Source organism: Ornithodoros turicata, unplaced genomic scaffold, assembly GCF_037126465.1.
Source record: "Ornithodoros turicata isolate Travis unplaced genomic scaffold, ASM3712646v1 Chromosome17, whole genome shotgun sequence".
Lineage (NCBI taxonomy): Eukaryota > Metazoa > Arthropoda > Arachnida > Ixodida > Argasidae > Ornithodoros > Ornithodoros turicata.
This window is the reverse complement of record NW_026999326.1, coordinates 3,065,369-3,080,018: the sequence shown is the minus strand read 5'-3', so window position 1 is coordinate 3,080,018 and position 14,650 is coordinate 3,065,369. Positions and strand designations below refer to the sequence as shown.

General features: G+C 47.6%; 1 protein-coding gene across 1 annotated transcript; it reads left to right on the top strand.

Moving 5' to 3' along the window:
• The first annotated feature begins 11,727 nt into the window (after positions 1 to 11,727).
• On the top strand, positions 11,728 to 13,111 carry LOC135372771 (uncharacterized). The gene is made up of 2 exons (XM_064606241.1): positions 11,728 to 11,782; positions 12,111 to 13,111. Exons 1-2 carry the CDS (start codon positions 11,728 to 11,730, stop codon positions 13,109 to 13,111), a joined length of 1,056 nt encoding a protein of 351 aa, XP_064462311.1.
• Positions 13,112 to 14,650: the final 1,539 nt, after the last annotated feature.

Here is a 14,650-nt window from a genome sequence, read left to right as displayed (position 1 = left end):
TCAAAAAGAGAGCGACGGAAGCATTTGAAAATACGCTTGAACGGAAATCAAGGAGATGTTTCCGTTCAATCGTACATGTATACACCAGCTCGCTTGTCTCCTCACTTATGTTCAACGAAAATACGCTATTTTTGCTTGAAAATATGCCATTTGAAAATATTCACTATGACGTCTCGGTAAAATATAAATGTGTTCAGTACTGTACGATCATGACTCTATCTTTTTTTCTTTGTTTAAAAATTGCGCGTGCTCGTGTTCTCGTAGTTATCGCTGCATAATTAAGAGTACACGAATCAAGGACTAACAAGATTCCTTTTCAAGCTAACGTGAAGTCCTCGGGTTTAGTGCCGATCTCCGCAACTTCCCACGTAGGAGACCTTTGGGAGGTAACTCGCCTACTGCGACCAGTGCCACCTGGACCTTTCATTGCAATTTTGTGCGCTTATTTCCCGGCGCCCGGCACACTTCTCCTTCTAGCCACTGTAGCTGTGCCGTTGAACATAACTAGTCACGTGCCGGAGCCCGTGATACGTCACGACGTCTTCTGCTTCGCCGATGCACGCTTTGGATGTCGAGAGGGATTTTGAAAGGTGTGCGGATCAGAGCCTCGCGTGTGCTCTGTAGGTTACGTGCGCTTATCGTTCTATCGCAGGCGCTCATTTTATTCGTTGCAGAAGACGTAGCAGCGAAAAGAAAATGTTTTGGGGATCACTTCCATGCTTCTTTAATGGATTAAATCTAAACCATCGTGGTGAATTAAATGAACCCCAGTTTCAGAGCAGTATGCCCCAGGGTGTCGAACCGAACGCGAGCCGAAAACCACACCTGAACCTTTACTTTTGCCGGAACCCGAAATTTTCATGACAATGTTGAACCCGAACCGGCGCAGAACCGAAAAAAAATAATAGCCGTAACCGGTTCGCAACGAAATGGTTTGGACATCAAAGTCAGGTCTATGAAGCAGAACATTGGCTCGCTCTCCAATGGGTTCCCGCCCATTGCGGTGTCGAAGGCGATGAACTGGCGGACAGCGCCGCCGAAGCATCTCTCTCGTCTCGGACACGGAGGCGTATTGCACTGCTGAGAGGCGATCGGCGGTCCATACTTCGAAGCCTTGTGACTCCTCTGGCTACCCGCCAACGGACCGCCGACATTCTACCCCCCGCCATGCTGAGCAGAGTTGACCCAGTGCTCGCTTTCAGCATGCCAGCACATATCTCTCGTCAAGATGCCGCATTAGTTCATCGAATGCGCCTTGACGTTGCCTTCACAGCACAGTGGCGCTACCGCTTGAGACAGGTTAAAGTGCAGCTCCGCTGCTGTTCCGAAAGTATGAAGACATTGTGATATTCAGAACCGTGGTCCCAACTTCATTCATAAACGCACATTGCTTTCCAAATTTCGATACTCCTTCGTGAGAAATTTGAGAAAAACTACCGGGCGGCGGTTCCACTTGTGACGTCATACTTGGAACTGTGCGGATTGGATAGTCACACCTAGCCAGCTCTGCCTGGCAACCAGTTTGTGTTTACACTCCGTCATGGCCGCTGTATCGTGCTGAAATAGCTGTCACGAGCTATCGGGGACCACCGCACCGTTTTATCACGTTTCTTATAAGAAATACTTCGTCTTCGAGCACGTACTCGTTCTCAATAGCTTTGGTGGTGCTTTCTCCACGCGTAGCAAGTCCGCGCATAGTGCGCTGCCAAAGCTATTGAGAATGCGTACGAGTACGTCACACGTTAGGTGTTAGGTCTTGTTGGTAGCATGAAGCACAGTGCGGGCACAGAATGTCCGCTGACGACGGCCGTCGTTGCACAACGAGGCCATCCTGTAAGGCTTGTTAAAGAAGACCGGCAAAACTATCTTTGAGGCTATTAACGACAGCAATTATCACGGAACACACCCAAAACATTCACCTTCGCCCATAGATCTCCGCCATCGCATCGACGATTTGGCGTTAGCCAAGCCACGAGCGCGGCTAAGCCAGGACGAAGCCGGGATTGGTCAGGGTTTGCCGACCACAGGACCGCCGTGCCATGGAAATTTAAAGAAATTGTTTTCTTACAAACTACAAACAAATGGGTGAAAATTTTTCACATGTATGCTCCCTGTGCGGAAACGGACGAACAGCCCAAGCATGGCTCCATTCTGTCGCAGTCGAAAATCGGCGGAGCTGAGCTTTAACTCCCACCGCTGCAGTCACTGCGGTGCTGTTGAAGATCTCGAGCACATCCTTCTCCATTGCCCACACTACCACCCTTCCCGCTCCGTACTCTCCGCCTCCCTTAACGAGCTAGACTCCCGCCCCCTCTCCCTCACAAAATTGCTTCTCCCCTGGCCGCATCCACCTCACCAACGCTCTGCCCTCAAGGCTCTCTTCGCCTTTTTGGACGCCACAGGACTTCGATCCTCATTGTAACGGGACCCATTACTTCATTCCCCGCTTCACCTCCAGCACTGGGGTAGAGTATCGCTCCCTACGATGAAACTCCCCACCCATCATCCTGAAATAAAGTTGTTGTTGTTGCTGTTCAAAGTCAGGATAAGAGTTCGTCTCTCAACCCCCGAGCGAGTACGCACTGGTCTCCATTCTATGGAGTTTGCAAATTTTCACCTAGCAGTACTTCACCTTATTCACCTATTTTCACCTTAGCATAATAAATATGCTATCAGCATCTTTTTTAACACTTGAAGCGCAGTTGTCCTTGTGAGCGCCACGCGGACGAATGGAGCAGGAATGGAGTATGCCTAGTGGATGTCGGCCGAAACTTTTGCGTGCGGTCCCTATAGGACGAATATGTGATTAAGCAAGCGCCCAACATTTCCTTGTACACGTGATCAGTAAAAATTAAACAAGTCAGAAACAGAGAGGTGGAGAAGGAGCACGGTGTCTGTTTGATTTGTTGTGGTCTCTAAAGTAAATGTCGTTCTGCTAGTAATGTAGTAATGGTAGTGCAATTGTGTCGTGACACTTTGCCTTTCTGTTGTGGATTAACCGATGTGGATTAACTGGTACACTGCTGTGAGCTCGCACAGAGCAAGCATGACAGACTTATTTTCGACATGCTTCAGTACGGCTTCAGATCGATTCATGCTACGTTCACACTACATGATCGAAAGTCGCGAACGCAGGGAACTCATTCACCGCTTTTATGGCATTCGCGACCCTCTCTTTCGCACTGTGTTGCGAACGCAGGGAATGCCGGCACTACTGGCACCACCGTACTCCGCTACAAAAACTGATCCGTTTAATTATTCGGACTGTACTCAAGCTCCACACTGTAATACGTATAATGTCGTTGTGATACATCAGAATAACAATCGCCAAATACGTATTTATTGTGTTTTATACAACAACCTGTAAAGCGAGAGGATAGAGAGGTAACAAGCGAGCTGGTGGTATAGATCCATAACTGAAAAACCCGAGACTAGGGGAAAAAAACAAAAAAGAAGCGACAACACAGATAAGGTCTCAAACACAGCTGAAAGTTTACTTAACAGCACAAACATATAACGAGTTCAAGTGGGTCAGAAAGCAGGGTGAGGAGAACGTAAGAACATCCCCAAAACCAACGGGAAGGTCAGGGAAGGCTTGCTGACACAGTTCCCAGCAGAGATAATGGACAGCGTTTCCTTCATAAGCCTTTTGTTAAGGTCACTTTCACTGGACACTAGAAAGCGTTCATGCCATCTGGGCGCACAACCTCTACAGACTTGTAGGTGTTTTACCAATTCGGAAGAACAACCGTTATTTTTTACATTGAGGGCAGGCTCCCGCAAGCGATCATTTAGGCAGCGTTTACTTTGGCCGATATAACAAAAACCACATTCCAGAGGTATCTGATATATAATATTAGAACGGCAGTTCACATACACAGTTCTGTGGGTTTTACACGAAGTTTCAACTTTTTCAAAGGGTGTCAACGAGTCTAAACGAAAGTCATTTAAAAATACAAGGTTCACATCAAATTTCTTCGCAAAAAAAAGCAGGCTATGAGTGAAAGATGAAAGTCACTGAAAAGGTTAGCCAGCTGTAGGACTCGAGCCCACATCTTTTGGATTTCCGGTCCAGGGCTCTACCATGTGAGCTAAGCTAACACGCCTTCTCAGCGACATCCAGGGTGCGTCATCTGAAGGGACAAACCAGTCAAATTTCTTAGGCAACTTGAGGCCTTGTATGTGATTGTCCCTTCTATGTTGTTCCAGCCTCAGAACATCAGTTCTTTTATTTTCAGGCTATGAGTACTCATAACCTGCTTTTTGTTGCGAAGAAATTTGAGTAAGCTTTCTGTTAAGTAAACTTTGAGTAAGCTTTCTGTTAAGTAAACTTTCAGCTGTGTTTGAGACCTTGTCTGTGTTGTCGTTCTTTTGTCCCCTTGTCTTGGGTTTTTAAGTTACGGATCTGTAAAGCGATGCCCGCTTCGAGCAGCAGACGACGTGCACCTACACATGTCTCAACACAGTCGACACACTTACTTCCTCGTCTTCTTTCAGCAGCTGCCATGATGCGGTGTTCATATCTACGTTTCTCTTACGTTTGCTGTCGTACAACATTTAGCTCGACCTTAGAGTCTTTATTAAAATTTCGTAGAGCAGGTTACGCATCCGCCATGTTTGTTGTCCACGCCGCTGTTCTCCCGTCCCAGTATTCTCGCTAGCGGAGCACGCTGATTGGTCCAGACACGCGTCTTTCCCGGCACTCCCGTCAAAAGTAGCAGTCTCTACTCTCAGTGAGAAACATGCCATCACTCAGACAGGCAGACCCCTCACTCTTCCTCAACGACACTCCACTCCACACTCTCTACTCTCGCGCTGCGGGTTTCGGCACCTTCGCGGCGTCCGCGGGATTCAGGGATTGCTTTGTGAACGTGACAAGTTCACCGGCATCTCCGGCGTTCGCGACATTCGCGGCGTTAACTGACGTAGTGTGAACGTAGCATCACGCTGCGAATGCAATATGCCGGCGACTACCGCTTTCTAAATACTATCCCTCTTACTAGGCTTCACTTAAGTGTATCTTGTCGGCATTGTGCGTGTGAAGAATGACATTTCGGGAACATATATAGCAGCAGGACTACACCGCTTCATCAGTGTGGACGCTCTTTGCAAGTGTTCGTACATTCCTCCTTTCTCTCACTAAGGGGAGTACCTGGTCATTCAAGAGGTCGATGCAGACAGCAACAGTAAGCTATTAGCCGCACATTTCCTGGTAAAAGCAGTTTTATGGGAGATACAAAATGGAAGCGTCGAACCGGTTCGGTTTTCGGCGTGGCCGAACCGGAACTGAACCGAAACGAAATCCAACCACTGTGAACCCGAACCCGAACCGAACTGGTGGTCAATACCCCCGGTGTTGCTATCCCACCTGAGAGGTGTTCCTGCTCGTCGAACGAGACATTAATGTCAATTTTTTCCTTCAGCTGCTTGTCCGGTTGCGTCAATCATTCAACTTCTTACCAATGTCACCCATATCAATAAATTCATCCGGCATAGCAAAAGTAATTCTTTGAAGTCGTCATGCTCCTCCCGTCCATTACGATAACCCATCTATTTGCCTAAGTAAGCTACTTGAGCATCCATTCGACCATAGTAGCCTACCCGAAGACGAGAAAATTACGAACGTTGTTTGCAATTTATCAATCTCATGACAATAATGTTCATCGTACTAACTACCGGCCTATCTCCCTCAGAAAAATATATGGATGTTATACGGATGTGTAAAATATTATTCATTTTATTTATTTATTTTGTTGAACCCCAGGGGTCCTACTGTACATTTCGTGGAGGAGTGGTAGGCATCAACGTAGCATTTGAATCGAATAATAATAGCAAAAACAATGCAAAGCCATCGCTCAAAGTGACAAAGTTGAGAGAGCAAGAAAGAGTAACAAATGACAGAACAGATCGTCAACGTGTAGTGTTCACAAACTGGTAGCGAGATACGTAAGTGTGAATGATAAGATGACGTATATACAGGCCCCCTTCCCTGCACCCATATGGTCGCCGGCCCTGTTGTGGTGCTAATCTCAGGATACGTCGTATACGGGGTGTCTCACAAGGGTCCCCCGCTAAATAATTAGTAGCCAGATGGCGCTGTCGATCAACTTTCTTTTTGGTAAAGATCCGTGGGACATGGGTCATGAACCGAGTGGTGAGCGCCTTATCTGCCTGCGCTCACTAAATAAATAAATATCGTAACTTTTAAATTTTACCGAGGAGGCTTTCCGAACCACTGTTTTACGTGTCGGGACCTTCAACGAAAACTATTTAAAGAAAAAAAAAATGAAGAAGGCGTCGACACTTAGCGATTTTTTTCGTGAAACTATTCGGTTGCCGTTGACATATTCCTTGCGCGGAGCAGTGGACCAATGCGCTCATTGGATCGATTATCCGGCTGCCAATTCCGTGTTCATCCGCCTGGTTTGCACGTGGGAGTGACGGAAGTTAACGAACAGCCGCAAGACATCAATAGACGCTTTGGTGTTTCCTCTCCTTCTCTACCAAACTACACAACGATCGCAGTGCATTCGTCATTTGAGAGTTTTAGTACGTCGTACGCTATCGCCCTTGCGTACGTAAGGAATAGCGTTGATGGTTCCGCGCACACCCATAACAGAAAGAGAGCTCCGCGAATAGGCGGAGCTCCCGGCGCTATTCGTTACGTACGCTATCACGTTTGCGTACGACGTACTAAAACTCTCTACCGTCCATACTAAGAGCACGCTATCTCACAGAACCGCCAGCGCTGTTTACCAGTCGCGTTGTGAAGGGATCAAGGCGTCTCTTGCGGATGTTCCTAATCATCCGTCGCCCCTGTGTGAAAACGTGTGAAAACTCTGAATGATTTAAAAGATTATTTCACCACGTATTCGTTGAGATAGTTCGCCAGGGCACACAGCGCAGGTTACAGGTCCTGCTTTGGCCAGCGCCGCACTAACCTCTCATACATTAAAACGTCGGTTGTGAAGTTTCGCGTGGGCGTTGTTCAGTATTCGTCGACGAGAGTCGAAGCGTGGGCAGGTGACCAGCACGTGCTCCGTGTTCTCCACAGTTCCGCAAGTTGAAAATAAGTAGCACGAAGAAGATAGAGTACACTGTCTCCCGCTATGTAGTTTAGCATACTGATATGTTGTGCAGAGCCCCACTGACCTTACTCTTGTGCGCTTGGTAAGCACTACCTTGCTCAGAGCGACTGTCTTAACTGTCCTTGCTACAGGACTACTGCGAGAGTCAGAAAAGTATGGCTAAACCTACGGATAAAAAGAAAATAATAACTTGATGCAGTTTTTTCTAGCGTTTTTATTCGCTCACAAATTAACATTACGCTGTTGTCACCATATGCTTCAAATTGTCGGGAAGGAATTTTAGTGGGGTTCTAGTCACAACAAGATGGGCCAACTGCGCCCACTTCAGTGTTACTTGCAACGGCGTCCCCCACGACTGTGGACAGACAAAACTTTCTTGCCGGGTTCAAAATGACTGTGTAACACAAGTATTAACAATGCTTCCAAAACCTTCTGGATATCTTTTTCAGACACAGACTCTCACTGAATGCAACTACGACTAAGGTAAGACTGAAATTATAGCGTTGGTTTAAAATTACACGCTCAAGTTTGCATGCGACACGTGATATGTATTCGTTGCCCTCCACGTGCATAAGTTATGCGATCTCATGGGCTATTATGCGAACCGTGCTTTCCATTTCAGCTTTCCAAGGGATGTGCCTACACCTGCTCCAGTGACCACACCGGCAAGCGGTTTGGCCTTCTGGTAGGTTCCTTGTTCGCCATTGAACATAGCACGCCCAAAATCTTGTGTGCTTGTTTCATTTCAGAACCCGTGCAAAAGCATCATCTACGGGGGGCACACGAAGGCCTTGAATTCCCTCCAAGTGCACGCATCGAAAAATGCACTGACGTACTACACGGGTTGCAATGAGGCCTATTTGCGGTGCTTCGATGCAGATATGAGGTATATGTAGTTTGAAGCCAACTGCAGTGCTTGCTTCCTTCAACGAGGTCTCCAAGCCAACGTGCACCGGGGTCTAAAATATGATGTTGGGTCATAAGACGATAAAACCGCACAATATTGTGAAGAGTCGCGTGTTCTAATCGTATGTATTTTTTCAAGGTTAATGATTCAGCCAAATTTTTTACATCGCTTCATCTCTCTTCCTCCTCTCTGTCTTCTTCTGTCTGTTGGCTGTCGACTTCGGTGATGGTAGACACGTAAAAGTAATCTAAAGCCAATAAAAGCAGTTTTCACATACGCTGGAATGGGAACGTTGTCCCGGAAACTCGCGATTTTTCAGCGTTTCCTTCCCGCTTTGGTCCCAATTTAGGAATATTATCACCACTCACTTCATAGATCACAAGGCAGTACTCGTCACTCTAAAGTAATTGCGCATATATCAGCAATAAAAGTGTCAACATCCACACACAACAGGTACTGCTGAAATTCGCATTACAGAATAGTAGTCGTCGTGTAATTTTAATTATTCGTCTTCGGGCCGAGATGTGAATTGGAAATCTGTAGCGCGTCTCGCGAAACGCCCTCGCAATTCTGTTTCCTACAGCGTACGCCTTGCGTGGCTTTTTCTTTCCTTGTAAGAAAGAACGCGCGCGAAATCCGAAAGTGTACCACGTGACACGAGGGGAGCACACCTACACGCGCGGCTCCATTTCAGGGCGCGTTTGCATGAAAGTTGAGTACGAGAGTGAGGCTCAATCTCAATAGTCTTTGCACGCGCTCGTTGCTCGTGCGGGAAGGGCTACCAAAGCTGCTGAGATTGAGTCGGAGACTCGAACGCGATTTTTATGCTGCTACATCCGTTATCATCAGCTAACATCAGTTTTTCGTTGGAATATGGTGCATGTTAGCTTGGACACCTTGTATCAAGCAGAAGCAGGTATAAGGAATTTTCCGCGAGAAAAGTGCTTAATATGCTTTTTGCCTACCCTTGCTTACTTGCTCGAGTTTACCGTTCCTCTCTGTCTTGTAAATGCCTTCTAGAAGGGCCTCTTTGTGTCCACTATGAAACTAGGTCAGCTTAAATTCCTTGCGGTAGCCAGGGTAGAAACGGGATAATACCTCAGGATAGCATCATAATTGTCTCTGTCTTGAACTTCAACGTTTGGTGTTTGTGACGAGATGTGGAGAGGGATCTATATGACCTTGTAATCACTTAGAGCTGTTGGTAACAAAATTTTACCAGCGATATCGAGATCACTAGTGATCTCTAGTGTTCTCATTGTGCGTTTCGGGCAATGTCGTCCACCGCCGCAGATACTGTGGTGTTACAGCGTAGGCGACGCCCTGCGGAACATTTAAGCTCGCACATGTGCGTGAATCGCTGCGTGAATGCAGATGCATTCGCTAAAGAAAATGAACGGGAGCTGCGAGAAAACCAGGAAACGGCGCGCGGCAAAGCGTGCTAGCATTAGCCTCGGCAAGATGTCGTTGGAAGGGCACATGTGCCCGAAAAGTACGAACGAGCAGGTGAAAAGCGTTAGCGTCAGGTCGCGCAATGTGGCATCGCCATTGCAGCTGGTTACTTCCCGGGCGAAGTCTCAACCATGTGTGAATTATATTGTTCCTTCCATCACACTTGTGATCCATATGGATCATTCCACGCGAAATGATCCAGAGGTGCCGCTCGGCCACCCCCCGAGAACTTGACGGGATTTTTTTGTGCTTCCTTATGACTCGAAAATCAGCAAAACGTAGGGATTTGCTAACGAATTTCGCTTTATGGGGTGCAGAGCCACTCAAGGATGCAGTGCTTGGCGGAAACCTATGCCGTTTTAAGCAGGCATTAGGGGCCTACTTAAGGCACGCAGTATGTTAGAAAGTGTCTGATTTGATTGGGGAGAGAGTTCATTGTACCATATATAAGCAAGTTTAACCTTCGGGCTCGACTCGTCTGGCATGCACGAAATTTGCAAAAAACTGTGCAAATACACGAATTTTTTGCTGTATAAGATTCTGGATTTTCTTCCTGAAAATTTTTTACGATTATCCCTCGTATTGTACTTTAAACACAAAAAAATCCAGCTCCGCGAGTGTACTGTAAGCCGCAGTAAAAAAATCGGAAAGTTGTAAAAATTCGACGAACTGCACATTTTTTACTGAAAATTGCGGTGGGGCTATTTTTGCGTGAGATTATGGGACATGCTAAACAGAAGAGTATAAGAAACAGAAGAGAACAAACGGGAACTGTTATACTAGAAAAGGAGTAAACCTTTCTTCTTTTCGTTCTGGTTCTTGTTTCTCTTCCTGATTATCATCTTCATCACTATATTGTTATAATTCGCTTGCGTGTTTTCCGAGTTCTTTTTCGGTATTCTTCATCACGTTCTAAGTTAGAAGTATCCTCAGCAGCAGGGAGAAGATCAAAAGCCTCATCTGCATCATCTGAAAGCGAATTTAATTTTCTGCTCGTTAGTACACAGCGAAATAGCGTAGATGGTGACGAGTACGAAGTCCTAGCTTTACTGCTTCAGTCACACTGAAAATTCAAAGCTAGTTATTATAAAGGAAAAGAGGTGTCCCACCTATGACACTGAAAATAATTTTCACGCCTGTTTCAAAATGCAGTTTTTGTTAATTGTGAAAAAATGATCCACAAAACCACATTTCGCCCACATGGTATGTTTACAAAAATAATCGTATGCGATGCACTTTTGTCACACATAATTAAATAACCAAGCTGCAGTTGAAACAGAGTTTGCGACCAGCAATATGCACAAATGATCACCTGCCACTTACAGAAAGGAGAGCGGATGTATACAGTAGCAGGCATGCAGGACACACCCTCACTTGTGGTGTGGAGAATGCGAATATGATGGAGAGTCCAAGTGTCTTTTGGACCTTCATGAGTTCTGATGAGCTTATTGACCTTTAGTTTGGATACCCCTTCTGGCCAGTGGGCATATGTCCCAGCGACTGTGTGACTGACCCAGGAGGACGAGATAACATATGTGCTCTTGCTGTGAAATTCGACGACGTGGAAACCGGAACTGGTATCAAAATGCTATCCAGTGCAAAAGAAGTATATGGGCATGACGTGCATGACATTATCTGTAGTGATTCATGAAGGTGATCGTGTTGAGGCTTATTCAAAAATATCATCATGAGTAACGAGAGGATATGCAAAAATCAAATCACAAAGTATGCAAAATAGAGGAACATAGAAGTGGCGCCAAAGAGGAAGCATAAGCAACACCACTTCCTCCGCACACAGCCATGGAACAATGGGAAAAATACCATCTTCCTGTCACAGGTAGAGCACATTCCTTTGCAGGTTGCATCAGTGTACTTGATTGAAGTGAGATCTGTGCCCAACTCAGAAACCAAATAAATGGACAAAACAGCCACCAACAACAACAACTTTATTTTTGACCATGCAGAGTGGGGAATTTCATCGCCATAGGCGATACTCTACCTCATTGCTGGTGGGAATGGGGGGAATAAAATAACGAGCCCCTTCACAATAACGATCGAAGTCCGATGGTGTCCAGAAATCTCAGAAGAGCTTTGAGCGCAGAGCGTTGCTGGGCTGGATTGGGCCAGGGACCAAGCAATTTCGATAGGCAGAAAGGGCGAGAGCCTGCAGTGGGTCAAGAACACGGCTTCACGGTGCCCGCAGTTTGTAGAAGGCCGCGTGCGGGAGATACGGCACCTCACCGATCCTAGTCAGTGGCGTGACGGGAAAACATAACCCAGATGACCTGCTCACGAGAGGAATCTCCGCGGACGAGCTCGTCGGCAGCCAGCTGTGGTGGGTTGGACCCCCATGGTTGCCTGGTAGTGTCGACCGGCCTCTCGAACCCACATCGAACCGCACCCCATCGTCCCCGCGGACGGAAGAGACGTGCTGTCTAGTCGCGATCCGCCATGGGGAGCCCATCCTCCGGTTAGAGGTCTACAGTCTACTCAGCCGCGTGCTTAGAGTGACAGCATACGTGCTCAGATATGTCAACAACTCGCAGAGACCCGGATCAAGGCTCACCGGGCCCATCTCTGCGCAAGAACTGCATTCGGCAGAGCTTCTATGGGTCCGCCGCACTCAACTACAATGCTTTGGCGCAGATGTCGTTGACCTTCAGGCGGCGCGACCCATCTCCCGCTCGTCTGCTCGTTTGACGCTGAACCCATACTTGGACGCAAACTCACTCCTTCGGGTGGAGGAAGATTGCAGTTCGCCCACGAAGAGGACAGCGCCCGGCATCCTGTACTTCTCCCGGCCAAGCACCGTCTCAGAGAGTTGCTCGTGCTTGACGTCCACCGGCGTCTCCACCACACCGGAGTGCAAGACACCCTCTGCGAACTGCGGCTGAAGTACTGGATTGTCAAGGGCCTGCAGACTGTTCGCCGCGTGCTCCAAACGTGCCTACAGTGTAGGCGTCGACGGCTGTCCTCACAGACTGCACCGGTTGCTCCTCTCCCGCGTGAAAGAGTTACTCCCACGAACCAATTTGATGTGGTGGGCGTGGACATCGCGGGCCCTTTGTACGTGCACGAAGACGGCAAGCAGCGAAAGGCGTACATAGTCCTTCTCACCTGCGGCGTCACACGTGCGGTGCAACTCGAGTTAGCGACCGGGATGTCCGCGCAACACTTCCTCAGTGCCTTCCGGCGTTTCCCTTCCAGACGCGGCGTACCATCCCTCATGATGTCCGACAACGCCCGCACCTTTCATCAGGTGTCTCGTCTGCTCTCCTCCGAAGATGTACTGAATTTCGCCGCTACCTACCGCATCCCGTGGAAATTCATTGTGGAGAGAGCACCTTGGTGGGGCGGGTGGTGGGAAAGGATGGTCCGCTCCGTCAAGGACGCCCTGAAACGGTGTCTGGGAAGGCAGCGCCTCACCTTCGAAGAACTCGCCAAGGCCCTCTGCGAAGCTGAGTGCATAGTAAACTGCCGGCCACTCACTTACGTCACGTCCGAGACTGAAGACCTGGACTCCTTGACACCGGCGGACTTCCTCGTAGGAAAACACCTGACGCTCCTCCCAACGCCGGGCGAAGTCGCCCCGCCACCGAGTGCCAAGGGCCTCCGGCAATATCTGAAGGTCCAAGGGCGGCACCGCTCGCAGTTTTGGAGTTGATGGCGAAAGGAGTATCTCCTTCAGCTAAGATCGGCGCACATGACACGGCATAAGCCGGAAACACAGCTACAAGTCGGTGATGTGGTGGTCATCCATGATAAAGGGCCCCCCTGATGTGGAAACTCGGCCGCGTGACACAAGCATTTCCCGGGCGCGACGGCGTCATTCGTGCCTGCGCGGTCGCGCTCGCCAACAGAATTGTCCTCCACCGTCCGGTCCAGTTGCTGCACCGCCTAGAGGGGGACGTGGAGCGACCCGCGGAGGATGTTAAGAAAGAGGACAAGGGGCGGTCGTGTATATGACTCAATAAACGTGCAGTTGTTCTCCAGCCACGGTGACGATAGGCCACGTCTGATTACTCTTAAGTAACATTGGCGCCGAAACCACACTGTGAAGCGAGTAAACAAGAAGTCCACAAGTAGTCTGCAGAAAGGAAAAATCAATTTTCATACACAATCTTTGTTGTGATCAAGCACAGTTTTTGCAAATGTTGATAATGGTACGCATGGTGTGTGCTGGCTAGCCATCTTATTGTTAATTTTGAGTGGTGATGTTGAACTGAACCCTGGTCCCGACGACTGTGATCGTCTAGATCGGTTGCAATCGGCTATTGACTCTCTTGCGTCGACTGTCACGAAAAACCAACGGGATAATTCCGCTCGGCTGCGGGATATAGCCAAAGGTGTATCGGATGTCTCAGATAGGGTTGGCCATATAGAATCCGTTATGAAGAAAGTAACCGAACTGCAGAGCGATCATGAATGTTTGAAAGTACAAGTCAAATGACTGAACTCCGATATTCCAAACCTGAAAACGGAGTTGAAAAGATATGTCGACACTGTCGATGACCTTGAAAATCGCATGAGAATAAACAATTTGATTTTCAAAGGTATACCTGAATTGCCAAACGAATCCTGGTTTGAAAATGAAAATATTTTGTGGAATTTTGTCGGTAAGCACTTAGATATATACTCGGTGACGTTGAAAGAATGCACAGATTGGGCCGTAAGCGAGATCCCCTACACCACCGTCCTGTAATTGCAAAATTTACTCATTTCAAGCAACGGGATCTCATCATGAGAAATGCAAGCAAACTGAAAAACTTAGACGACCCCAAGGTTTGGATACATGAAGACATCTCTGCACGTGTTAGAAATTGTCGTAAGCACCTATGGGAATATGCTAAACAGTACGGTGTGGCTGGAAAACGTGTTCAGCTTTCGTACGATAAGCTCATGGTTGAAGACAGAACCTATATCTTCGATGAAAACTTGCTTAGAGTTGTTGTACATAGCACGTTACCACAGCCTGCTAGAGAAGTGCGATCTGTAAACAACGTACAGACACTTGACTACGGGTTTCGGCGCCCCGTTGTTGTCGCGTTCTTTCTTTGTTGATTGTAAACTTTCGTAGTTATCTATCTGTTGAAGATACCATTCTTGATGTTATGGCCATGTGTAAAAGTGATCTACTGCTTGGCACCGGAACATGGCTGACAGATGAAATAAATGATAATCACTTAGCGATAAATCAATTGTT